This window comes from Dermacentor andersoni, chromosome 1, assembly GCF_023375885.2.
Source record: "Dermacentor andersoni chromosome 1, qqDerAnde1_hic_scaffold, whole genome shotgun sequence".
Classification (NCBI taxonomy): Eukaryota; Metazoa; Arthropoda; class Arachnida; order Ixodida; family Ixodidae; genus Dermacentor; species Dermacentor andersoni.
Window position 1 is genome coordinate 408812536 of NC_092814.1, and position 25711 is coordinate 408838246.

At 48.0% G+C, this 25711-nt stretch overlaps 1 protein-coding gene across 3 annotated transcripts in view; it reads right to left on the reverse strand.

Annotated features, from left to right (window-relative positions):
- The window catches only part of LanB2 (laminin subunit gamma-1), a 335820-nt gene that overhangs the window by 118000 nt on the left and 192109 nt on the right, over nt 1-25711 (reverse strand). For all 3 annotated transcript variants that reach the window (XM_055064956.2, XM_055064957.2, XM_050168405.3), the window contains one exon: nt 14330-14631. In XM_055064956.2, coding sequence (XP_054920931.1) covers nt 14330-14587 — 258 coding nt within the window. In that variant the 5' untranslated portion in view covers nt 14588-14631. The remainder of the gene's footprint in view (nt 1-14329; nt 14632-25711) is intronic.

A 25711-nucleotide genomic window follows, 5' to 3' on the forward strand; every position in this document is an offset into this window, starting at 1 on the left:
CTCATAAGCCACGAATATTAAAGGGCGGCGCTCTGTCATTCATCGAGGAAACTTCATTTAGATCTCTCTGGCTTTTGCATTTGAAGCGGTAGGTCGCTACATTTGTACAAGAGATAGACCCATCTTAAAGGGCCTCTCGATTACCAGCCCACATAGCACATTTTACTTATACGCTGGAAGTTGTTACGTGCCCTCTGAGGAGTGTTCTACCGCAAGAATGTTTGAAATTAGTTTATAAATAGCAGAGATTTGAAGTGCCGCGAACCCATGGTTTCAGCAGGCCAGCGTCACCATCAACATAGGCACTCTCTCCACTTTCCCCTTCTAGCCTCGGCGAGCGAAATTCTTTCCCTGTGTTCTCCCAAACCGGTCCGGAGGATTGCGAGACGAATACGTCACGGACCCCGCTTTTCTTTATTTTTTTTTTGTGTGCGCCACCGACATAACCGGAAGTGGTGCACTTCCGGTCTCACGCGCGAGCTCTTGCCTCGTTTCGCGCACCGGACGATTTTGCGCGCTCTGCACGATAACACATGATTAGCGGTATAAGCCACTGCCACAGACCCGAGCAATGAAGCAGACGCGAGAGGATGAAAGAGCATGATCGCAGCGCTAGAACATGGTTGAAAATGACATACTTTCTCTGCGCGCGAGCGTGGGAACAAGCAGACGAAACGAAAGTACATCTCTCGCTACGGTGCCAAGTAAAACAAAACACGGAGACATTCGGTTTGCATGCTTTATTCGAAGTAACAGATTAAACAAATCACTGATGCTACCTCAAATAATTATCCAAGTCACGTGTCACTGTGAGTGACGTCACAGCACTGCCACGTACGTAAAAATACGTCGACGCTCCGGCTGAGTGCGTATCGCCCGCGAAGAGAAGGGACAACGGCGTTTGGTTTGAAATTTAAGCTGTTTCCGCGGCGCGTCGGGATGTAATACATAGCAGACACGGTCGTTAGCGCACATAGTATGCACTGCGCTTGTCAGCTTAATATGGCCAGACTTGGCGAGGGCCCTTTAAGGAAGTTTAAGGAAGCCTGCAGCAGTCCGAAAGCAGCCCTCTTTAATATTAAAGTACTATTGATGGAAACTACAAACTGACAGGTATTACTTGGTGATCTCTTCGGGCATTCTGCGGGAAAGGCGAGGCATTCCCCAAGCAACCGAAGACTGCACTTTATTCCCTCAACTTGACTCCCACGCTAACGGGAAGCTACGCCACTCTCATCGCATGCCTGATTTCACCGCTTTTCACGAATCAGAACAAGTGTCGTCCATGCTCCACGGCGATCACCGCTGCTGGGGTAGTGGGCCACCGAACTAGCGCTGAACTGAATAAGGGAATTCACAGTTTACAAGACGGTTCTCCTGCAGAACACTCACGAGCATCGCTACAGCAAAGCCTTGTCGCTTGTCGCATTACCAACTCCGTCTCATACGCAATTGCATCTCGCATCTGTCGGTGGATACCGTCTTGCATGGGAATAGCCTTCAATGGAGAGGTCGCGCGATCGAGTGGCACCTCGGACGAGCGCGGCATTTGCCCAGAAGGTTCCTGCCAACTCGATGACGCTCGATCCGCCGTCACTTCGTGTAACAAGCATGTGACGCCCCCTCGGGCATAATCTTCGTTGGCCCGCCAGGCTCGGTAGGCAATGTTCGTCACCGCACCCAATAAACACCGACAAGCACAGCTACTCGGCGGTCAGTCATCGTTCATCACCACCGCGCTGCGTAGCGTCTGTCGAACGGAGGGTGCCTCGAGCCCTCCCTCGTTCACGAACCCAGCTGTATCGTGACACTGCAGACGAGTACCCACGGATCCTCCCACGCCGCCGCGAGCGGCGAAACACCCCCCCTCATTGCTGCCGCCATGCCGCTGTACGGAAGGCTCAAGCCGTTCGAGGGAGATGAGTTCGCCAGGCCAGTTTACGAGGAACAAGTCCACCTCTTCTTCCGGGCTAACGACACACCCGAGCCCAAACAGCAGGTCACTTTCCTGGCAAGCTGCGGGACACGCGTCTTCAGTCTCCTGCTCGGCCTTCTCAAGCCAGCCACGCCGCATGTTAAGACGCTGGGTGAGCTGCTCGCCATACTGCGCTCGCATTTCAACCCGGCACCGTCCACACTAACGGAGCGTTTCCGCTTCAATAGCCGGAGCCGCCGGGAAGGAGAGACCCTCGGGCAGTTCCTTGCTGCTCTACGAGGGTTAGCGAGTGTCTGCGCCTTCGCGGACCAGCTGGACTCGCTGCTGCGGGGACCGTTTCTTCTGCGGCATCAACAACCCCGCCATGCAGACGCGACTTCCCAGCCTCTCGCTGAACGACGCCGTTAAGGCAGCGCTGGCAATGGAAGCTGCCGCCAGGGACGCCGGCGAGATTGCCCGTGCGACTGGCTCACCGTCGGCGGAACCGGCGGTCAACAAGTTGGCGACAAAGGGCAGTACCTGCGGTCGCTGTGGTGGTGCCCACTCCCCCTCAAAGTACCAGTTCTCTCAAGCACAATGCTTTACGTGCGGGAAAACTGGGCACCTGGCACGTGTATGCCGAAGGGGGAGGACGAACGTCAAACAGCAGCAGCAGCCTCATTCAAGCCCAGGTCCCACACAAGCCCGCGGCCCGGGTAGCCGTCGCAAGGGTACGCGGCGGAGGCGTGCGCCAGCAAGCTCAAGTTCTTCCGCGGCCAGGCTCCACACTGTGGCCGAGGACCCGCCGATTTTCGACATGTGGCACACAGGCTTTGTACCGTCGTCTGTGCCGCCGTACATGCTGACCGTCGAAATCTGCGGGCACCCCATTTCCACGGAGCTGGACACAGGGGCCAGCGTGTCAGTAATGGCCGAGAAACTCTTCAAGCGTACTTCCCCGGCGTGTCCGTCGAGGCTTCTGGCGTGATGCTGCGCAGCTACTCCGGGCAACTCTCCCAGGTCCAGGGTCAGGCACAGGTCAGCGTTCGCTTTGGCAACAGGGAGGCAACCCTTCCTCTCTACTTAACCAAAGGGTCATCGCTAACGCTGCTGGGCCGAAACTGGATTCATGCACTGGGCTTCCGTCTGCCACAGTACCAGGAAGCCACCCTGCACGTGGTGAAAGATGTCCCCAGCCTCCTGAAAGAGTTCAAGTGCCTATTCCAGCCAGGATTAGGCACATTCGCTGGCACGACGGCTGGAATCTATGTACCTGAGGGAGCCCGGCCACGTTTTTTCAAGCCTCGCACACTGCCGTTCGCCATGAAGTACGGGTTCACCCAGGAGCTGCAACGGTTACAGCTAGAGGGCATCCTGGTGCCCGTCAAGACATCTGAATGGGCCGCTCCCATCGTACCTATCCTCAAGCGAGACGGCAGTGTCAGGATCTGCGTGGATTTCAAGGTTACCATCAACCCCGTCGCTACCGTCGAGAGGTACCCGTTGCCCCAGATTGAAGATCCCTGGTCAGCGTTGTTCGGTGGACAGAAGTTCACCAAGCTCGACCTCAGCGATGCTTACCAGGAGCTCGTGCTCCAGGATGCCTCCCGCAAGTATGTCACAATATCGACAATTTTGGGGCTCTTCCAGTACACGCGCTTACCTTTCGGCGTGGCCTCAGCCCCAGCCATATTTCAGAGGGAGAAGGACAACCTCTTGAGGGGCATGAGGCACGTGGCGGTGTACTTGGATGACATCCTGGTTACTGGCAGCGACGACGGGGACCACCTGGAGAACCTGCACAACGTCCTGGCACGACTGCAGGACGCCGGCCTCAAGCTCAAGCTGGAAAAGTGCGTTTTCCTAGCCCCCAGCGTTGAGTACTTGGGACATGTCATTTCCCAGGCAGGCCTAGCCCCGGCTCCCCACAAAGTTGATGCTGTGCTCAAGGCATCTAAGCCCCAGAACAAGAAGGAGCTTCAGAGCTACCTGGGCCTCATCAACTTCTACATGAGTTTTCTGCCGAACCTGTCGCAGCATCTACAGCCGCTCCATCTTCTGCTTCAAGATGGTCAGCAATGGGTCTGGAAGGAGGAACAGGACCGGGCCTTCCAGCGCAGCAAAGAGCTAATCACCAAGGCTCCAGCACTAGTACACTTCGAGCCTGTGAAGCCTGTCGTCCTGACCGTAGATGCGTCGCTGGCATCTTACAGTTAGCAGCTGGTTTACCGTCCGGCAAAGCACTTGAGACCTGCTGATGCCCTGAGCCGCCTGCCCCTGCCAGATGTGCCTGATGCTGATGAGAACCACCTGAAGGGTTTAAAATTATGGGGTTTTACGTGCCAAAACCACTTTCTGATTATGAGGCACGCCGTAGAGGAGGACTCCCGAAATTTCGACCACTTGGGGTTCTTTAACGTGCACCTAAAGCTAAGCACACGGGTGTTTTAGCATTTCGCCCCCATAGAAATGCGGCCGCTGTGGCCGAGATTCGATCCCGCGACCTCGTGCTCAGCAGCCTAACACCATAGCCACTGAGCAACCACGGCGGGTATACTGAAGGGTTCACGCTGGAGCCCGGATACCCGGAGGTGCTCTCCAGATCTGCGGTATTGCAAGCAACAGCCGGGACCCAGTCCTGTCCCAGGTGGTCAAGGCGGTGTCCCGTGTGGAGGAATTGGTTCAGCAGGCCTACAGCTAAGTAGAAGTAGAAGTATTCCCTTACCACTTCCAGTGCCTCGCTGCCTATCGTAAATTGCTGTTCCGAGACTGTTAAACATTAGTTTTCTGCGGATTAATTTTTAGACCCACTCCTCTGCTTTGTCTCTCCAGGTCAGTGAGAATGCATTGCAATCGGTCCCCTGAGTTACTAAGCAAGGCAATATCATCAGCGAATCGCAAGTTACTACGGTATTCTCCATTGACTCTTATCCCCAATTCTTCCCAATGAAGGTCTCTGAGTACCTCCTGTAAACACGCTGTGAATAGCATTGGAGAGATCGTATCTCCCTGCCTGACGCCTTTCTTTATTGGGATTTTGTTGCTTTCTTTATGGAGGACTACGGTGGCTGTGGAGTCGCTATAGATATCTTTGAGTACTCGTAACAGATGCCATAGCTATACTAGCATGTTGATTTCTGTATCACGTCGAGATTTCTGGTGTCAACGGAATCGAAGAACTGCCATTGCCTTTTTCGCAAGGATCAGAATGTGGTACCCCCCGGTTGAAAAAGTACTTGGGTCCATCGGGCAATAAGCCATGTCACCGGCACTGCGCAGGCACCTTTCAGCGCATTCTTTGGGAACTTCTCAGCGTCATATTAGCGCTATCACGCTCCTTCAAGTCGAGATTCGGTCTTGAAAATACAGCGACTATAGATAGGGATCATGCCATTCGGTTGAGCTAAGATAAGAGAAAGCGATATCCCGCCCCCTGGTGCGTTCATTCGTAGTCAGCAAAATGTTCAGCTGCAGAACGACGGCACATTCTGCGCGAAGAGGGAAGTTCTAACTTCGCACAGCGACGTCATGCGTTCCCGTTTAGAAGTCCGCTATTTCCGTGGCCAACGTGCTTAATCCACATTGAACGCCGAGCACATGTTGCGCCATGCAGAATACACAACACGAAGAGACTGAAATGCAGGAAACGATGAGCACTGGTGTTGCAGTGCGCATTTATACGCACGATAAAGAGCAAGGGGGCGTGGAACCGGCAGATCTATGGCAATGCCGCTCACGCATGTTCTGCTTCTCGTGCAGGTTGTATGTAGTTCCAGAGCGCTTTCAACAGGCCACGAATGAGACAACCACAGGATTATGGCCAACATCGCCGAAGTATTAGCATTAGCGACGAAGTATTAGTATTAGCGACGAAATCTTCAACGCACATGATCGTGGACCGGTGACGTTTACTCCAGTGGAATCCGGCATATGTCCAGCCACAGTCAACGAACCATGGTTCACAGCCACTATCACCGGCGTACAAAAGGCGGCAGACTGCAGTGTCCCTCTGGGGCGTGGAACCGGCAGTGCTATGGCAATGCCGCTCACGCATGTTCTGCTTCTCGTGCGGGTTTAGTGAATGTATACCAAGTAGAACATTTGCACTTATTATCCTGCCGGTTCCACCCCGTATCCTGTATAACTGTGTACGTATGCATTCCGACGCCAGAAACCACTCAAGACATCGCATCTTGTTGTTGCGTCATTATGCCTTTTATTTCTTATTGTTAATACTCTGTGGTGATATTGAAATGAATCCCGGCCCTAGCAATGATGTGACACTACAGCAAAGTTTGGATGGGCAAAATGTAATTGTTCGAAAGCTTAATACTATTGAGGCGAATCAAGCGGAACAGAAGGCAGCTATAAATGATTTGACTTCCCGTGTGTCGTCAATTGAAGCAAAAATGTCAGTATTACCATACTTAGAATCCGCCGTTACTGAGTGTACCGCACACTATCACGCACAGCACGGGGTGATACAGCTGCTCCAAAATAAGGTTGATGATCTTGAAAATCGTAGTAGCAGCACAACCTCGTGTTCTACGACGTACCTGATAAAAATATTCGCGAATCTTGGTCATAATCTGAATCGCTTTTGAAGGAAGTATGCGCAACAAAATTGCAAGTTAACCGTGAGTCAATCGAAAAAGCCCATCGACTTGGGAAATTTCGAGGAGGGAAAACGCGACCCTTGATCGCAAGGTTTGGGTCTCTGAAAGAAAAACATTTGATTTTAGGAAAGGCCAAGAATTTGAAAGACACAGGTATCAGTATGTCGGAAGACTTTTCTGAGCCAGTGCGCAAGAGCAGGCGAAACCTGTGGCGGTTTGCTGAGGAACACAAAAGTAGGGACGCACGTGTACAATTAAGGCGTGACGTACTTTACATAGACGGCATTAAGTACACCTATGATGACCTTTCAGACAAGGTTGTCCCGTGCAAATGACCCAATAAGTCCTTATCGACTTCACTTTCCTTTATGGTAGTCAACTGTAGGAGCATTAAAAACAAAGTTGATGCTTTCAGCAACTTAGTGCACATGGTCAAACCTAGTGTAGTTATTGGCACCGAATCATGGCTCGATGAAGACGTAGCGAGTTCCGAAGTATTTCCTGATAACTTTACAGTTTATAGAAAGGACAGAAATTATCACGGAGGTGGTGTATTTATCTTTGTAGACCAGCGCATTCCTTCCACGCGCGCAAATATTATAAAGGATAGGAGTGAAGCTGTTTGGTGTCAGCTGAAACTCTCGAACGGCAAATCACTGTCAGTCTGCTCCTTTTACCGACCACCAATCGGCTCAGCCAGAGAATTGTGTCATTTCACTGCCACAGCTACACAAATCACATCCGATTACGTCATTGTGGGTGGGGACTTTAATCTACCTAATCTCAACTGGAATGAACAGCCGATAGCCTCTGGAAGCTCCCCTAGCTTCAAATCTGAAATTGCCGATATTATGAACCTCCTTTTATTAAGACAAACTGTGCTGAAACCTACGCGAGGAAGTCACATCCTAGATCTTTTTTTCACAAATATGCCAGAAATGGTCCAGAACACTGAAATATTGCCAGGGATAAGTGATCATGACGTCGCGCTAAGCGAAATAAATATGAAACATGTAAGCGTTTACAATGAGAAGAGTCGGTGCATGTACAATTACGCCAAGGCTGATATCCAAAGAATCAATACTTCACTGGAAGCGTATTTCGTTGTGTTCGAAACACTTGCGGATGAGTATTCTGTGGAAAACCTATGGGTTCTATTTAAAGAAAAAGTCTTTGAACTGCGCAGCCGGTTTGTTGCGTCGTGGGTATTGACTAGAAGGCGTAATCGAAGTAAGCCATGGTACACTAACGAATTGGATGTTTTAGTGAAGCGTAGGCAAAGAATTTACCGTTCATTCAAACGATACCCTTCTATTGAGAACTTATGTAAACTAAAACTGGCAACGCGGGAAGTGAACAACGCTACAATCTAAACAAAATCAGCCTACTTTAAAGCAATAGAAAGTAAGATAAAGCAATGTCCCAAGGAACTTTGGAAACATATAAAACGAAATAAAAAAGACAACATTTCTATCCCCGCTTTGACCGATGGCGATGTTACGATTTGCGACGCCGCAGAAAAAGCCAAGTTGTTCAATCTTTATTTTACATCAGTGTTCTCTGCCCCAAGAGATTCTCGGAAAGATCTGAAATTGTTGAAACACGAAACCACACCCATGCCTAAGATAGTGATCGATGCTTGGGGCATTGAATTACTGCTTCGTGATTTAAATTGTGCAAAAGCTGTGGGCCCCTGACTGTTTACCCAATTTTATGTTGAAGTCTTGCTCTCATATAGTGTCAATGTACTTGAAAATTATTTTTGAGATGTCCTTGGAACACAGTTCACTTCCGGCTGATTGGAAAATGGCAGCGGTTGCTCCTATACATAAAGCTGGTTCGCGCAACGTTATTAATAACCACCGTCCCATTTCACTAACTTCTGTGTGCAGTAAAGTTCTAGAGCATGTTTTATATACTGCAATAGTCAAACATACAGGCACGTACCCAGGGGCCCCCCCCCCCCGAAATCAAGTGGCATACCCCCCCCCCTCCCCACCCACGCCACCACTCCTCACACATTCCTAAAGCGCCACCAGATCAATGTTGAGACTTGGCAGCTGTTCATCGGTCAGCATTATGCTGCCTTTTTCACTCCTTTTAGATGGCGGTAGTTATCGGCATCTCTTGTAATGTGAAGGAGAGTTTTCTCATAGATTCCGCACCCGCGCGATTAACTCGAGATGCGTTCAGTTGTCACCATCTATTCAACCGTCACGCGCATAGCTGTTGCTTTTGTTAGTTCAACCTTCTTTGTTTAGGCTGATCCTGGGACCAGGAGAGGGATGCGGCTGTTACTCAGCTGGTCTGTACTCTCATGGAACGAGTTGCGGCCGGAGAAAACGCCAATTGCGTTTAACTTATCCCTTTGCTTCATTATTTTCTTGAGTTACGGCTCGCCGCGACGCTGGCAGATGACCGGAACCATATACACGTGATATGGGTTAGATAAGGTGGGAAATAAAATAATGTGAAAGAGCGTCCATCATGAAACCCTGCAATGACCCTTAAACCCATAAGCAAGATGACTGTCGCCCGTTACCTCGTCTGTTTTTCCCTAATTGTATAGCACTTTTCGTGCAAAATTGGCAACTGGAAACAAAAGTCGCAAGGAGTTGAGAAATTAAGCGATCTACTAAGGGAGAGAGCCAAGGCAACAACCAAGCTGCAAGCAAAAGCGAATAATAAAAGAGTTAACCGTTGTTTATGATAATATTTATGGATCAACATCTTTTTATTTAAAAAGGAAGTAGAGAAAACGCCGCGGGAAGTGGAGAACAATTACTTGTTTTGAATGACGCTTCTACGGTTATCGGTCGAACCGCCTCACGTAGCCACTTCTCTGCTGTGCTTATGTGGGTGTTTTTCTAACCTTTCGCGGTGAGCGCAGTACGCCTAGAATCGCAGAGTCCTGCGCTCTACGCGGTTGTATGGGACTGGCAGCCGCACAGCGTTACGCAATTCGCGGAACTGTCAACACTGATCTACAAGGCGAAAATAACTGATATTCGAAACTATAACATGAGAAAGACTGAAGAAGCCGTAAAAAATGAACGCAGCCTGAAATCCGTAAAAAATAAACCTGGCATAGGACAAACCATGATGTATGCACTAAAAGATAAGAAGGATAATATAATCAGAAATCTCGAAGATATAGTAAAAGCAGCGGAAAAATTCTAAGCTGACCTGTATACAGTACCCAGAGGAGTCACGATACCTCACTTAGAAACAGTAATTAACAGGATACAGAAACTCTCCTATAACTAGCGGTGAGGTCAGAAGGGCCCTGCAAGACATGAAACGATGAAGAGCGGGAGGAGAAGGTGGAATAACAGTCGATTTAATCAAAGATGGAGGAGACATAATGCTTGGAAAACTGGCGGCTCTTAAAACGAAGTGTCTATCGACTGCAAGGGTCCCAGAAAACTGGAAGAATGCAGACATTATACTAATCCACGAAAAAGGAGACGTTAAAGAATTGAAAAATTGTGGGACCATTAGCTTGCTCCCAGTATTATATAAAATATTTACCAAAATAATCTCCAACAGAATAAGGGCAACACTGGATTTTGTCAACCAAGGGAACAGGCTGGCTTCAGGAAAAGATACTTTACAATGGATCACATCCATGTCATCAATCAGGTTATCGCGAAATCTGCAGAGTACAGTAAGCCTCTCTATGTGGCTTATATAGATTACGAAAAGGCATTTGATTCAGTAGAGACACCAGCAATCGTAGAGGCACTACGTAATCAAGGAGTACAGAACGCTTACGTAAAAAGCTTGGAAAATATTGCTACATGCGTGTGGTATTTGTTTGTTTGAACGAGGCGTGTAGGCGCCATCACTCCAGAAAAGAGGAGGAAGAACGAACTGGGCTCGCGCTGTGAATCTAACCGGTCAGCGCTGCAACCATTGTTGTAAATATAATCTGTAAATAGTTTCTCGTCTTACTGACTCGTCCTTCGCGTAAGAATATCTACAGAGGTTCTACAGCTACCTTAATTCTACACAAGAAAAGCAGGGAGATAGATACCTATAGAGAAAGGGGTCAGACAGGGAGACACAATTCCTCCAAAGCTATTCACTGCGTGCTTAAAGAATTCAAGCTATTAAACTGGGAGGGCTTAGGAGTAAAGATCGACGGCAAATATCTCAGCAACCTTCGGTTTGCCGATGACATTGTTCTATTCAACAACAATGCAGACGAGTTACAACAAATGATTGGAGACCTTAACGGAGAGTGTGTAAGAGTGGGGTTGGAATATTAATAAGCAGAAGATGAAGATAATGATAAATAGCCGGGCAAAGGAACAAGAGATCAGGATCGCCAGTCGGCCACTAGAGACTCTGAAGGAGTACGTTTATCTAGGTCAATTAATCACAGGGAATCCTGATCATGAGAAGGAAATTCACAGAAGAATAAAAATAGGTTGGATCGCATACGGCAGACATTGCCGGCTCCTGACTGGAAGCTTACCATTATTATTGAAAAGTAAGGTGTGCAATCAGTGCATTTTGCCAGTACTGACATGTGGGGCAGAGACTTGAGAGCAAGTTAAGGACCGCGCAAAGAGCGATCGAACGAAGATTGCTAGGCATAACGTTGAGAGAGAAAGAGAGCGGTTTGGATCAGAGAGCGAACGGGTATAGACGATATTCTAATTGACATCAAGAGGAAAAAATATAGCTGGGCAGGTCATGTAATGCACCGGTTGGACCATTAGGGTTACAGAATGGATACCAAGAGAAGGGAAACGCAATCGAGGACGACAAAACACTAGGTGGAGCGATGAAATTAGGAAATTCGCGGGCGCTAGTTGGAATCGGTTGGCGCAGGACAGGGGTAATTGGAGATCGCAGGGAGAGGCCTTCGTCCTGCAGTGGACATAAAACAGGCTGATGATGATGATGATGATGATAATGATGATGAAGGTGGTGGTGGTGGTGGTGGGTCCCCCCCGAAAAGAAATGCTGGATACGTGCGTGCAAACATATAGATAGCATTTTCTTTGTTTAACTCAAGTCAGCATGGATTTGGGATCAGCATGGATCCAGGGAGCATGGCTGCCCTGGATGACAAATCATCGGTCGACTGTATTTTTCTTGACTTTCAAAAAGAGTTTGACACCGTTTCACATTACCTGTTACTGCAAAAACTAACCAGTTTTAATATTATCCCCAAGTTATTGCGTGGATTACCGAATATCTACGCGAGAGGCGACAATATGTAGTCGCAAACGGCGAACAATCTGCAATAACTAATGTTACGTCAGGGGTACCTCAGGGGTCAGTTCTGGGGCCCCTTCTCTTCGTACTTTATATCAATGACATTAATTAAAATGTACAGTCCCATATTAGGTTATTTGCAGATGACTGTATATTCTACCCTAAAGTTACATGTGAAAGTGACTGCTTCGTAATTCAAAACGACTTATATGCCATATACGAGTGGTGTGAGCGATGGGAAATGAAACTGAATCTCGAGAAAATGGTGTGTATGAGGTTCTCCAAAAAAAAAAAGAAAATCCTGGAAAATTTGAATACGCGATAAACTGCTCTCCAGTAAAAATGGTGTGTGAATATAAATACCTAGGTGTTTACTTTTGCCCTTCTTTATCGTGGAATCGGCATGTGGATTATACCGTAGGCAAAGCTTGTCGGAGCTTGGGATTTTTACGACGAAATACACGTGCGTTTCCACAACAAACCCGGGAGTTACTATATAAATCATATGTAAGATCTGCGCTCGAATACGCATGCTCTGTGTGGGACCCTTCATCAGTAACTAACAAAGAAAGACTAGAAAAAGTTCAGTCCATGGCGGCAAGATATGTACTAGATATAGAAATGTATATGTATAAATGTATAGAAACTAAATCTAAGGCAATGCTAAACTGGCAATCTCTCCAGCACCGAAGACTGTCGTTTCGAGTGAAGGTATTACACAGCATATATCACTCTCACACTCGAATTCCGCGTGACGTGTACATAAACCAGCCTCACTACACATCAGCACGCAAAGATCATGAACAGAAGATAAGAGAATACAAATGTAATAAATCGGCCTTTAGCAGCTCGTTTTTCCCCAGAACCATCAGTCAGTGGAACCGACTTCCTTCCTCAGTTGTAGGAATTTCTTGTCCTAACAAGTTCTTTTTTGCATTAAAAGCAATAGAATCTTTTGATCCCTAAGTCTTGATAAATATCGCGTGTACGTCTAGCAATCATCATGACCTGTAAAGAATCCCAGTTGCAAATGACATTTTCTTTTAGTGCCTCTTTTTTTCACCTTGTCACACTGTATCTTAATCACCGCATGTTTTTTTTTTGCAACTTATTATTCGCTTTTTTTGCTTTTTTATTATGAGTCTTTGTAATCATTGTGCTTGATGTACTTTTTTTTTTTCACATGCGACATGTGACATCTGCAACCTGCCTGTGTGCGTCGTGGCTGCGTGCAACTTGGCTGTGTGCTTTTTTTTTTTTTTTTTTGTCGGCGTATAATAATGTGTTGTTGGCTTCCACAAATTTATGCAAACCTGCAATTTTTGTGCTTCTTTCTTCATCTGTACCCCCTCCCCCCGCTGTAATGCCTGAATGGGCGCTGTGGGTACTAAATAAATAAATAAATAAATAAATAACACTAGGTTTGTTTAGATTTGCGAAATACTTTTTTCATGGCTCGATTTGCCTTTATTTGGCAGAAAGAAGTTTTGGCTAACATCGGATAGAATGAAACGGGGGGAGGGGGGGGACAAAGTATCCGTCATTTAAATTTGCGCCTGAACAGCAGCAGCGCCGGTAGGTTAGTATATAACGTTATGAATTTCAATACATTTTCGCATGTTTGGGTAGTTTTTTTCTTTTTCTCTCACAAAAGCTTCTCACACTCACTACCTTGCATTCATTGCTCCTTAATCACGCATACAATTCTTGTTTAACCTTCCGCGGTGGCTTAGCGGCTATGGCATTGCGCTGCTAAGCACGAGGTCGCGGGATCAAATCTTGATCGCGGCGCCCGCATTTCAATGGGGAGCGAAATGCAAAAACGTCCGTGTCCTGTGCATTGGGAGCACGTTAAAGAACCCCTGGCGGTCAAAATTAATCCGCAGTCCCCCACTACGGCATGCCTCATAATCAAATTGTGGTTTTCGTACGTAAACCCCACAATTCAACTCAATTATTATTTATCGAGAAGCTGTCAGCTTGTCCCCCCGAGCAGACGCCCCATGCCTAAATCTCGTGACAATAATCTCAAGCAAATCAATATCGCGAAGCAGTGGCGCGAGGAATGTACAGCCGCCTTCCTCGTTCTCTCCCATTGTCTCGGCCAGTGGCCGCAAGCGACGTGCCTGTCTTCTTCCCCCACCTTTTTGCATTTTATTGGCACAACTCCAGCCTTTTTTTCTCCTTTTTTTCTTGCTTCGCGGCACATTTCTAGAGGCGGTCGCGCGCGTTCTGCGTTTCGCGGGGAGTTGTTGCCGCTGTGGGCTATTGCTGTGGCGCGGGGCACCATACCTCTGACGTCGGCGATCGCCCGCGTCTGGAGTGGCTCCTTCACAAAAAAGAACGCGCGGACTTATTATGATTAGTTTCTTTTTACCTTTCAGCCGTTATCGCGGCGTACATCGTATAGGTTTAACACTTTTGCAAGACACGGTTTCCACTACGTGATCTACGCTCCGCGAGTGTCTAGAATGGCCAAATATGTTGAGCGTAGAGCAGGTGCAGGCCTCGAGATGCTCAAACTCGAGATGCTCAAATCGAGATGCTCAAACACAGCGAGCCGACGCACCTGCAGCAGCTTGCTGTCCTGGAAGTGGAAGGCCGAGGGCCGGCCCTCGAGCGTCGAGAAGGCCACGTTGCCTCCCGACAGCGGGGAGAGGTCGCTGTACTCGCCCGTGCACAGCGCCCGGGTCTCGTCGTCACGCGTCGCGTACGTGCTCGACTGCAGGCCGTACGTGTCGTTGCAGGTCGAGCTGTAGTACTGGTACGGCACCCACGGCGAGTCCGGCCGCGTCCGCTTGTAGATGGCGAAGCTCTCGGGTCGCATCGAGTGGAACTTTAGCCGGATGTACACGATGGCGAAGGCGCGTCCTGCGGGGAAAGAAAGGTCCGGACACTGAGGCACCGCAACGGCCACTCGACCGCGCATCTCCAGCTTTTATTCACTTTATTAGCTAGTCGTCATCAAAGCTTGCGGAAAGTGTTACAGAGAGGCGGGGTATCATATTAGAATACAAAATAAGGCAGAACGGGGTAAAAAATTTATGGGATCCACGTTCCAAGAAAAATTCCAATATCTACCAAGTTCTAGCTGGCAACACAACACTATGTTGGTCGCGTACACTGGTACACGTCGCAGATATGAAATCCGGGCTGCGTGCCTGTGGGCCTAGCAAATATTCCGCTTTTTTCTCTGGTTTTGCAGTCCGTAATCATTCGACCACGCCTGCACGTAATGGACAGAACACGATAGCAAACAATGGCAGAAACGCCAAGAAATGAATACATGCTCGTGCATGCTGAAAGTAAAACGTATACGAGTAATCACAGTGAGTAAAACAAACGGCCAGAAGGATACGGCAATATAAGGACGACAGAAAGCTGAGCTAGTTGGTAAGGATTCATTATGCAAAAAAGAGGCGTGCAGACAGGACACAAGAGTAGAGAACTGGACGGCGTTCGTGTTGTTCACTTCTCTACTCCTGTGTCCTGTCTGCACGCCTCTTTTTAGCATAAAGATAAGGACATGTTAATGGAATGGCATTTATAGATTTCGTCATTAAGAGCGGAATCCTTGAGGATCTGTGATATTGACTACGCTACAGGTTGCCGAATATCGGCGTGATTTCATTGCGATAGCACGGACACTCCGGGCGAATTTCTGTGGGCGTCGACGCGACGTTTCGCGCGGCCGTAGGTGCCAGGATGAGTCGAGAAGGCTTCGCAGCCGCGCTGTGTTCCCATTTCTCGCGACGCTGGCCGGAAGGCAGGGTCTCCGCTTCTACTGCGGCCGCTTATGCTGTGGCCGCGCGCGTTCTTTCTAGGTGCGGTGAGTTCGAAGGCTAGCCGACTTGGAAACCTCATAGCTTCGTGTACGCTGTCTTCTCGCGCGCTTAGTTCGCGCTGCCAAGGGAATTCGCTCGCCTTTCCTCCTCATCACGCCAGACTTCTGACAGCGAGTGTCCGCGCTCACCGAGTGAGATGTGTCCGTGTTTACCTGGACGCGCTTGACACCGTGCCTGTTAATTTAGTTAGGAAGCGAATGTATACTGCAGTTTATACAGCTGTTAAAACTACAAACCTTACTGCACAAAACTGTCTAGTAATTTGTTATCACAATCAATGCCTTTTGCGCGAAACTGCGACTTAGAAGAAATTAGTAAAAATAAGCCACTGTTTTGTGAAAGGGAACACCGACACTGCGTGGATGATTAACTGGAGGTGAAATATAAGTAGCCATTAGGAAACGTTATGACGTGATCACATCAACTCTTCGTTTTTGTGTGGTATTTGTGAGCTTTTCTACAAAGGTTTTCTTTCGGAATATATATTTGTCAGTGACATGACGACCGCTTTCGCTAATGTCATGTTCGCTATCACAACAGGCCCATTTCATAATGAAGTTCGTACGTTAAAAGTTTCCAGACGAACAGGCGCCCGCCGATCCTCGTACCGAAGATACTAGTGGTGTATGAACAGTGATTTCTGAAACCGAGTCGAATACGATTCGAATAGTGCCGGAAGCGAATCGAATCGAATAGTTTTCGAATAGTTCTGAATAATCAAAAGCCCTTATGACAATTAATATAAAACGATGTTTACATGCTAGCATTCCAAAAGTTAGCAAGTTTCTGTCATTACATGGTGGTGGTGGTAAAAACTTTATTTCGTCAACAGAAAATGACTTATGAGATTAGATGTGGGAAGTCATGATGGCTTCGTGAGGTGGCCGTCAGACCGTGTCTTACGGCGACTTCTAAAGCCCAGGTTACGGCCCGCAGTTGTACCGCCGTTTCCGAGCTGGTCACCGCAGCCTCCCACTGCTCTCGGTTGAATAGCAGCCATTCGGCTCTAGGATTGAGCTCAGGACATCCGTGCAAGATGTGTGCTAAATCGGCTTTGTCGGCCTCGCAAAGCGTACATTCGGGGGAGTGTATCCCTGGGTAGACTATGGATAGTTTGTACGGGTTGGGGAAGGTGTGTGTTTGGAGTTGCCTCCACGTCGCCTGCTGGTTTTTGGTTAAGGAATTGTAAGGGGGTGGGTATTCGAGTCTTTCATTTTTATAGTATTGCGCAATTCCGTGGTATACGTAATCATGCGCTCTTTTGCTCCTCGCAGAATCGGTTGGCTCACTGTCCGGTTGACGAGTCCTCGGGCGAAATTGTGAGCCGCTTCGTTCCCGGGATGGGAAGAGTGCGCAGGGATCCAGATGATTTTGATCTGGCGGGGCGTGAAATGTACTTTCTTTAGAATTTGTAGCGCCGGTTCGTGGGTTCTACCTTTGGCAAAATTACGCACTGCCGTCTTGGAGTCGCAGAAAATTATTTTGGCTGCGGTATTTGTGATAGCTATTGCTATCGCGGCTTCTTCCGCTTCTTCAGCGTGTCTTCCAAAAATGGTGACCGCGGTGATTGGTTCGAGGTCGTTTCCTACTACCCCTGCGGAGAAAGCGTCGCGTTCTCCGAGTTCGGCTACGTCTACGTAGACCGCCTCCTCGTGGTTTGCGTAGTGTTTCTGGAGTGCTTTGGCCCGGGCCTGTCTCCGTTTGGTGTGATACTCCGGGTGCATGTTCTTTGGGATTGGGTCGACCCTGAGGCGACTGAAGATGTCTCTGGGTATGGGCGCGACGTTTGTTTGAGTGCTCTCGATCGTACGGGATGTTTAACTTCCTTAGGATGTGTCTTCCCGCAGGTGTCTTGGTTAATCTTTCGTATTGGGCTGTTCTGTGTGCTTCAACTAGTTCGTCGACCGTGTTGTGGACGCCCATTTTCAGGAGTCTCTCGGTGGATGTGTATCTCGGCAGGTGGAGCGCCGCTTTGTAGGTTTGTCTTATGAGGCAGTTTACCTTTTCCTTCTCCGATTTATACAGGTTGAGATATGGGAGGGAGTACACGAAACGGCTGAGCACAAAAGCCTGGATTAGACACCTAAGATCCACTTCCTTCATCCCAAAGTGTTTGTTGGCGATGCGTCGGATGAAACGGTTGGTTTAGTTCACGCATGCCGTAAGTTTGTTGATAGTCACTGTGTTTTTGCCGTTGCTTTGTAGGTGCATACCTAGTATCCGGATCATTTGGACCTCGGGAACTAGGTTGTCGTCCACGTATATTTCTATAGGGACTGAGGTTTTTGTATGGCCTCGTGGATTGTATCTCATGACGAGAAGTTCAGATTTTTGCGGGGAGCACGATAATCCTATCTTTCTGGCGTGTTCTGAGACTACATCTGCTCCAGTTCGCAGTAGGTGCTCGATCTCTCCGTCGTTACCTTTGGTTACCCAGAGTGTAATGTCGTCTGCATATGGGGAATGCAATAGGTTTGCTATTCCTTCGAGCAGCTGTGCCATGGATATGAGCATGACAATGAAAAGGAGGGGTGAGAGTACCGATCCTTGCAGCGTTCCTCTGCTTCCCAGTGTGAAAGGGTCGGATGTGAGTGACCCAAAGCGTATCTCCGCCGTCCTAGCGAATAGGAAGGCTTTGACGTAGGTGTGGGTTCGCTCGCCTACTCCTAGAATTGAAAGGGCTTCCGTGATAGCCTCGTGCTTGACTTTGTCGAATGCTTTGGTTAAATCCAGAGCTAGGATTGCTTTGGTTCGTTTGCTGTGAATAGGGTTGATGACCTCCTCCGATAGTCTGAGCATGAGGTCTGGTGTGGAGAGGTGTTGTCTAAAGCCCAACATTGTGCTGGGGAAGAGTTCGTGCTTGTCCATGTGTTCTTGCAGGCGATTTAGAATCACGTGTTCTAGCAATTTGCCCAGGCATGGCGTGAGGGAGATAGGTCTCAAATTTTGTATTTGTAGGCTCTTCATTACATAGTACGTTACGAAACGTTTTTTATTAAAAGCACAAGCAGAGCACCAGGAGCGAAAAAAAAAAAAAGTTTCTTCGCATGTACAGGACGCCTGAGAGAGTGCGAATGATCGCTGTATAGCCTGTAAAGTACGGCTACCTACGTACCCGCCGTGGTTGCTTAGTGGCTATGGTATTGGGCTGCTAAGCACGTGGTCTCGGGGTCGAATCCCGCCCAGGGCGGCCGCATTTCGATGGGGGTGAAATGCAAAACCCTACTGTCCCCCTGGTTAACTTCTCGTTAGCAATTCTAGATGTGGGAAGAGCTTAGGTTAGATTTAGGTGCACGTTAAAGAACCCCAGGTTGTCCAAACTTCCGGAGTTCCCCACTACGGCGTGCCTCATAATCAGAAAGTAGTTTTGGCACGTAAAACCCCGTAATATTTTTAATGGCTACCTACCTGACGTAGTCTGCTGCACTACGCAAGTTCTTATGTTTTATGTCTGCACTATGCTCGCGGGGGTGAAAATTTGAAGTACTTTTTCTCCAACTTTTGTTTCTATTGGGCGCAGTTGACGTTTCCAAATATTCGAAAGGTATTCTAAAAGAATACTTGCGTTTAGGAATTGTGAATATTCGTTTCGTTATTCGAAAGTTTCGAATGTTCGCACTGCCCTAGAAGATACTTTTTGCAAGGACGGCAGTGCAAAGAAAGAAACTTTTTACGAAATAAAAGCTTTGTCAATTCAGCGCGTGGGGCTCACAGAGCCGTTACGAGGCTCGCCTCTCCTAGTGCGCGTCAAATATGTGGCACTTACGCACTTTGAAATATGTATAATATCCTAATGTAAGTAACTCGATAGCTGAACCGTCATTACTTCTACTGAAGCTAGCTTTTTCTGAGCTCTGTGACCGTCTTTGAGTGGCGAACGCTGTGGGTGTGCGTGCGCGCATCACATTTTTTTCCATTTTCCTTTTCTGACCGCTACCTCCTCCCTCAGCGTACGGTAGCAAACCAACCTAATTAACCTTCTTGCCTTTTTTCCCTTTCGCCGTGCCCCATCTTTACTGCAAAGAAAAACAGTCAGGCTTACATGTGTCAGTTCCACATAGGTTGTTTTCTGCGGTGAGGGAGGTTTATATCCAAGAACAACAAAAAGAAGAAAACAACAAACGCATCAGACACACAGTGCTAAGGCCATTTTGCCTCTAGTAACCAAATTTTTTTTAAGAACGACAATAAAAAATATATATATATATATAAATACATAATAAGCAAGCTCCTCTAGCCCCCAGAAAGTTAACACCCATTTGTATTTACAAATTTACTGATGACGTGAAGCCGAGCTACTCGGCTTGCCTGCGACCGACTACCAAGTCAGTGGCTTCACTGCACAGTAGAATTGGCTGCACCTCAAGCAGTGCGATTCTGCAGTGAAACATGCCGCTTTCAAACATAAAATTCTGCAAGTTGCACTTTCCTTGCAATCTTAAGCGATCCTAGCGACCTCAAAAACATGACGCCTTTCTAAGACCAAGTTTTGCAGACAATAGATGCCTTGAAGAGACATCCACACATATTCCATGACAACCACGTGTTTCCATCGTGTACTCCCCCTCACCGGCTTCACCATGGCAAAAGAGAAGTAAGCTCGGGATGATCGGGATTCTGATTTACGTTGCACATACACTGCCCGTAGACCTCTTGGTATGAGCGTGATGCTGTCGCAGTAATATTGCGACAACATCCTCCCAATGTCAGAGCAAGTGAAAGAGCGGCTGAGTAAAAGCAATCCATCCAGCGAGTGAGCGGTGTTGCGACTTTGAGGTGGTCCCGTAGCGCTCGTCACCCGTTTCGTGACAGAGCGTTGGTAGCGAAGACTCCGAGTCAGGCGTCGGTGAGAATAACAAAAGGTACTTTATACACTATATGCAGGTGATTATACAGGACAAGATCGGATGGGCACGGGGTCCGAGAGCTAACAGCAAACGCGACTGTTCCCGCACGGCGTCGTCCGGCGAGACCCCAACGCGTGACACACCTCAGTCCACTCGAGAGCGGCACTCCGCTCACGGTGGATCCGGTTTTCCAGTTGGCGGCGTCGGGGCTTATAAAGCCCCCAGAAACGATTGTCACTCAAACGGCCCAATACAAAGCCAGCACTCGACGGTCGTCCGAGAGGTCCAACCAGCGACCGCGCTGGACCCCCGCTTCAAAAGTTCCGCGCGCGGTGACCTCCAGGGAAAAGAAAATACGGAGCCGGGCTGTCTAGCACTTTGTTGCACGTTTGGACATGTCGCTCGCCGATGCTGCTGCACAGGACTCCGCTGCCTGGCGGCGCAGCAGCTTGACTTGTCAAGGGAGCGTTAGGGCGCTGTGCCTTTCGGCGCAGCCCCGGGTTTGTCCAAAGGGTGTTCGCAGGATAATTTCTGCATCTTGTAGATTCGGAATCCGGGCTGGTTGTACTGGCACAACAGCGGCCAGAGAATACTGCCGCAATCGCGTTGCGGCTACACCGAGAAAGGTGTGCAAAAAAAGAAAGCAAGAAGCACAGCACGATTTATGGCAGCTGTTATCTCATTGGCTTCATTGCATAATACGGAAGCAAAGGTGTTTTAATCCGATAACTGATTCACCGATTGTGCTTGACGTTATAAAACGGCGCAGGGGCTCTGAGATACTGTGCATTTATTTTGACTACCTATTTAACACCAGCGTCTCTGCGAACAGCAATTATGAGCCAGGAAGTGGGGGCCAATCGTGTACGTTCGCTATATCGCCAGGCTTTGGGACGCCACAACACGACGTAAACTAGATGTCCGACCTGGACCATCGGTTTTCAAGTTGAGCCTGCTAACCACCACACCGCAGGTTCAACTCCCCCCCCCCCCCCCCCCCATCCTTTTCTCTGCATTGCTTTGAAATATTGCCACAAACTTGCATTTGGCACTGATAAATGCTTGTGGTTTTATGTCGGGCGCAACTCGTGCTTCACGGGCCTGTGTCGCGCCGCATCAGAATCGTCGCTCGTCCCTGTCTCTGCAGCGAGTGATTCGCCGGTTGCTCTTCTCTAAAGCACACACCTGCCTGCTCTTATGCCCCCCCCCCCCAAAAAAAAAATGCGGCGGTAAGGTCATCGAAAGCAAAATGACGGGATATATACTTGAGCACTAGTTCTGTTAATTACTAAAGGGAAAATGAGACATCCACCCAATCGTTGCAATTGCTACAAAGGAAACCCAAACGGGTTCCTCGAAAGAAAAGCCTCGCCTTATTAATCCTCTCCACCTTGCGGGTTTCCGCAGAACTATTACTTCAGTTCTGTTAATCTGAAAGGCGGAACAAACCATTAGCATAATTATATCGTGGAGTTGCATAACCTCTCCAGCATGCCATTAAAGCTCATATATATATATATATATATATATATATATATATATATATATATATATATATATATATATATATATATATATATATATATATATATATATACATATATATATATATATATATATATAATGGACCACTAAACATGCGAATTTGTAGCAGGATGCCGCACGTTAAATCTCTTCGCGCAGTTTAATGCAATTTGAGTAGTAATCGCATCGCTACACTAAAGAAACCAGTTGAGGCGCGATTGCTTGGGGCGTTTCCTTTCGAAGGGGAAGATCGCAGGTCCGATACTGGTTGTGGTACCACATTATATATTTAATTTTACTGTCTGTATGACGTCACGGTGGGGATCATTTTTCATTGCGGCACGTCTGGACGCCCTTCAAGGGGAACCACGGCTTCGTCACGGCGCGGAAGCGCATCTTACGCGTCAAAAGCGCGTTTTCGAGCTCGGCACAGCACCGTAAGTTCACACATTTGCGTGCGCACACGCTTAGCACTCGGACTAAGGCAAGAACCGATCATCCAGTTTCTGATGGGCCACGAGATTTATCGGGAACAGACAAACAAGGTCAACACATGAAAAAAAAAAGTGCTATTGTTAACACTGCAAGCCCACCACGTTTTAGCGCATTCCAGCCCTTTTCGTTTTGTCTCTCTTCTCTAAATGGGCTTGGCGAAATGCGTCGTATTTATGTATCGAGTCTCACGCTGTAATTGTTGGAGTTGCTTATCGTGAGATGTTTTTAGCATTCTGTACAGTGGCATTCGCTTTTGAATGTAGCTATGTCTAAGAATGCGTCTACACACCAGCTTCTGATGTTGCTATGTAGCTCCAACAATCACTGCGTGCGAAATGTATGTAATACCAGTAAGGAAATAAAGTATTAAGTACTAAGTGGGCTGCGCCTGGCGGCGAACGAAAGTTGCAACAGGCATCGGACAGGAGGGGTTGTGTAAAAAATGTAACAGCGCGCGGATGTCCCGACGATTACGCATCACTCCAGCGCGAGAGCAACACTTGATTCTCCATTTCCCCGCGTGAGCAATGAAGCTCGTCTTCCTTTTGAGTCCACGAGGGAACGAGCTGCCATTAGTGTGTGCGCCTGGTGAACAGCGGCGCGACGCAACGACTCCGGAGCGAGGTCCCGGGCCAAGGTCGGGAAGGAAGCAATGGCGCCACATGGGGTCTCGTTTACACGCAGGTGCCGTACCAAGTCGGATCGGAAACGCTTCATTCAGCGCCTCTCTCTTGGCACCGTCTAGTGATTGTTTTGTTTGTTTCATTTATGCCCCGCAAATGATGGCTGTCCAAAACGCCACCATTTATAGTGTGCCGGAACTAAAGGAGTACGTGGCTCGTAGCTGCCGTTTCGAATCAATCCTTCTGAAGGAAAGGTAATCGTTCACTCGGTAGTCCACAACTATTTCTCTTGCCCACGCGCAATCGTGCGGCATACTCGACTGCACGTACACACACTCGTCCAGTATGCTTTAGAGCAACTAAGCATCATGATGTCTTTTTCTTTCGTCTTTTTTTTTTTTTCAGTGCGCATTCACCTCAGTTGACAGAGGTACGTAAGAACGCGTTGACGCAAAAAGATAGTCCGGAGAAAAACGATACTGACACGATATTCACCAAGCGAGACCCGTAGCTGTTGGGATTCGAAGAAGGTGAAAGGATTAACTGGTAAGCAGTGGAGGTAAGTAATACCTGTGTCACACGGGCACATCTGGAAGGCCTTCCAGTCAACGGCCTTTGAAACGCCACAACTCTATCGACTCAAAGGAGTTGTCGCGCTGCTACACGGCACTTTTGAAAGGCCGTTGAGTGGTTCAGGCGTTTCTCGCAAAATTGTGTGGCGCTGCGGATCTTTATTTTCGTTTTCACGTCACGAAAAGTTAAACAACATTAAAACCATTTAAAAGCACTATAATTTATTTTCTGCTTGTTTATAAATACATTAAAAAATTTGTTTATACATTGCCATACATATATGTTTAGTTTTTAAGTTGTTGAGTAGCCAAACTGCGGCAACGTTTGCGCCGCTCAATGCGGCTGCCGTTTCGGTGTGTGTTCGCACATGTCAAGTGGCAAAAATACTTTATTGAATAATGAATAACACTCATGTATAGTATATTTAGAGGATTTGGTTTGATTAGTTCTTCCTAACCGTGAGCACGAGCACACCGTGAACGAGAGGGCATGTTCGCGCTGTTTCCGCTTCCGTTGCTCAAAGGCCATCGAGATTTCGATAGAGTTGTAGGGTGCTCCGTTGACTCGATAGACTATTGACTCGGCGGCCTTCGAAACTGCCCGTGTAGCAGCTCGAACTTGACCTTTGAGTCAACTGACTATCGGTTGGAAGGCCTTCCAAACGCCCGTGTGACACGGGTATAAGATACGATTGAAGAAGTCGAGGAAGAAAGCAGCGAAGAGACTGATAGAACCCTCGTCATTTCAAGCATAGGTTGGTACAATATAGTGGCAGAGGTTTCAAATATGAAAGTTAAGGTCGAGATCAGATAGGCAAAAGGGTAGATAGCGATAGATGTCGTAAAACCAGATGAAATCCAGCAGGCTATATTTGTCTCGGCCCCGTTTCAAAGCGGATACCAGTAAACATCATCATCGTCGTCGTGAGCAAGATGATCGAGAGGCTCAGCGGCGTTTTTACAGGCACCGACAGGTTACATTTGCATAGTTCTACCGAAGCCTAACGCACACAACTTAATACTATAGGCTGCTTAGTGTACGTAGCGTCCCGAAGTGACATAAGTTCATACACAACTGCCAAGCACAACCGTAAGCGAAAATGGACCGTTCAGCATACTATGTCAGAAATGTTCCGGGCGTTTTAGCACAGACGGACCATGGGTTGCTATCCTTAGAACGGTACAAGTACGAGCTCCACTTGGCGTCTGACAAGGCGTTACAGGGAAGCTACAACACGAAGCTGATGGAGCACCAGCTCAGCCCGACCACCGAGCGCGTATTGTTCAGGGCAAACACGCTAGCGGACGCGCTGGAATTGAGCAAAGTTATGTGTCCTTTGCGGCATTACAAACCGGCTGAACGGAACTGCGCACAAGTGACTCACAAAGAAGCAAGGAATCAGGGTGGATGCGCATTTCAGGCCAGCTTTTGACGAGTCACGAAACTGTGTCAAGGCGTCACGGATAGCGTAGTAAATTAGAAATAACTTGGTTCTACTTTTGTTGGTCCAGTCGGGAGTGAATTTTGACGAGGCGTTTGTTGTTGTAGTAGCTGGACTTGCAAACATTTAAGGTGTTCAGTTGGATTCGAGCAAGCGCGACACACGCCATCCATTTTCAGCCTGCCCTCGGCGAGATTCATCAAAGCCCATAATCAATAATCTTCTCTTTATATTTTCTGGTCACGCGAGTTGTTATTTTGCCTTTTTGCATTCATTTTCATTCAACCGGAAGATAGTCACAGTGGGAATAAATTGAGCGTACGACGCTTGCTATCAAAAAGAAGCACGTCAAATGTTAGTCAAGTGACACTAATCGACAGAGGGGCAACAGAGGGGCAACAGAGGAAACCCTAGCGAGGAACCAACGTTTCAACAACAGAACTTGTCTTCGGTAGGGCAGCCACTGCTTTCCTTGGCCGGATTTATGCGACATAGGGCGATTGTGGAACACATTCTAAACTCTTTTCGTCGTACTAATGAAAGAGTGCAAACAGCGGCGCTTCACTTACATCTGGTTACAACTGACCAAAGCATACACCTGTG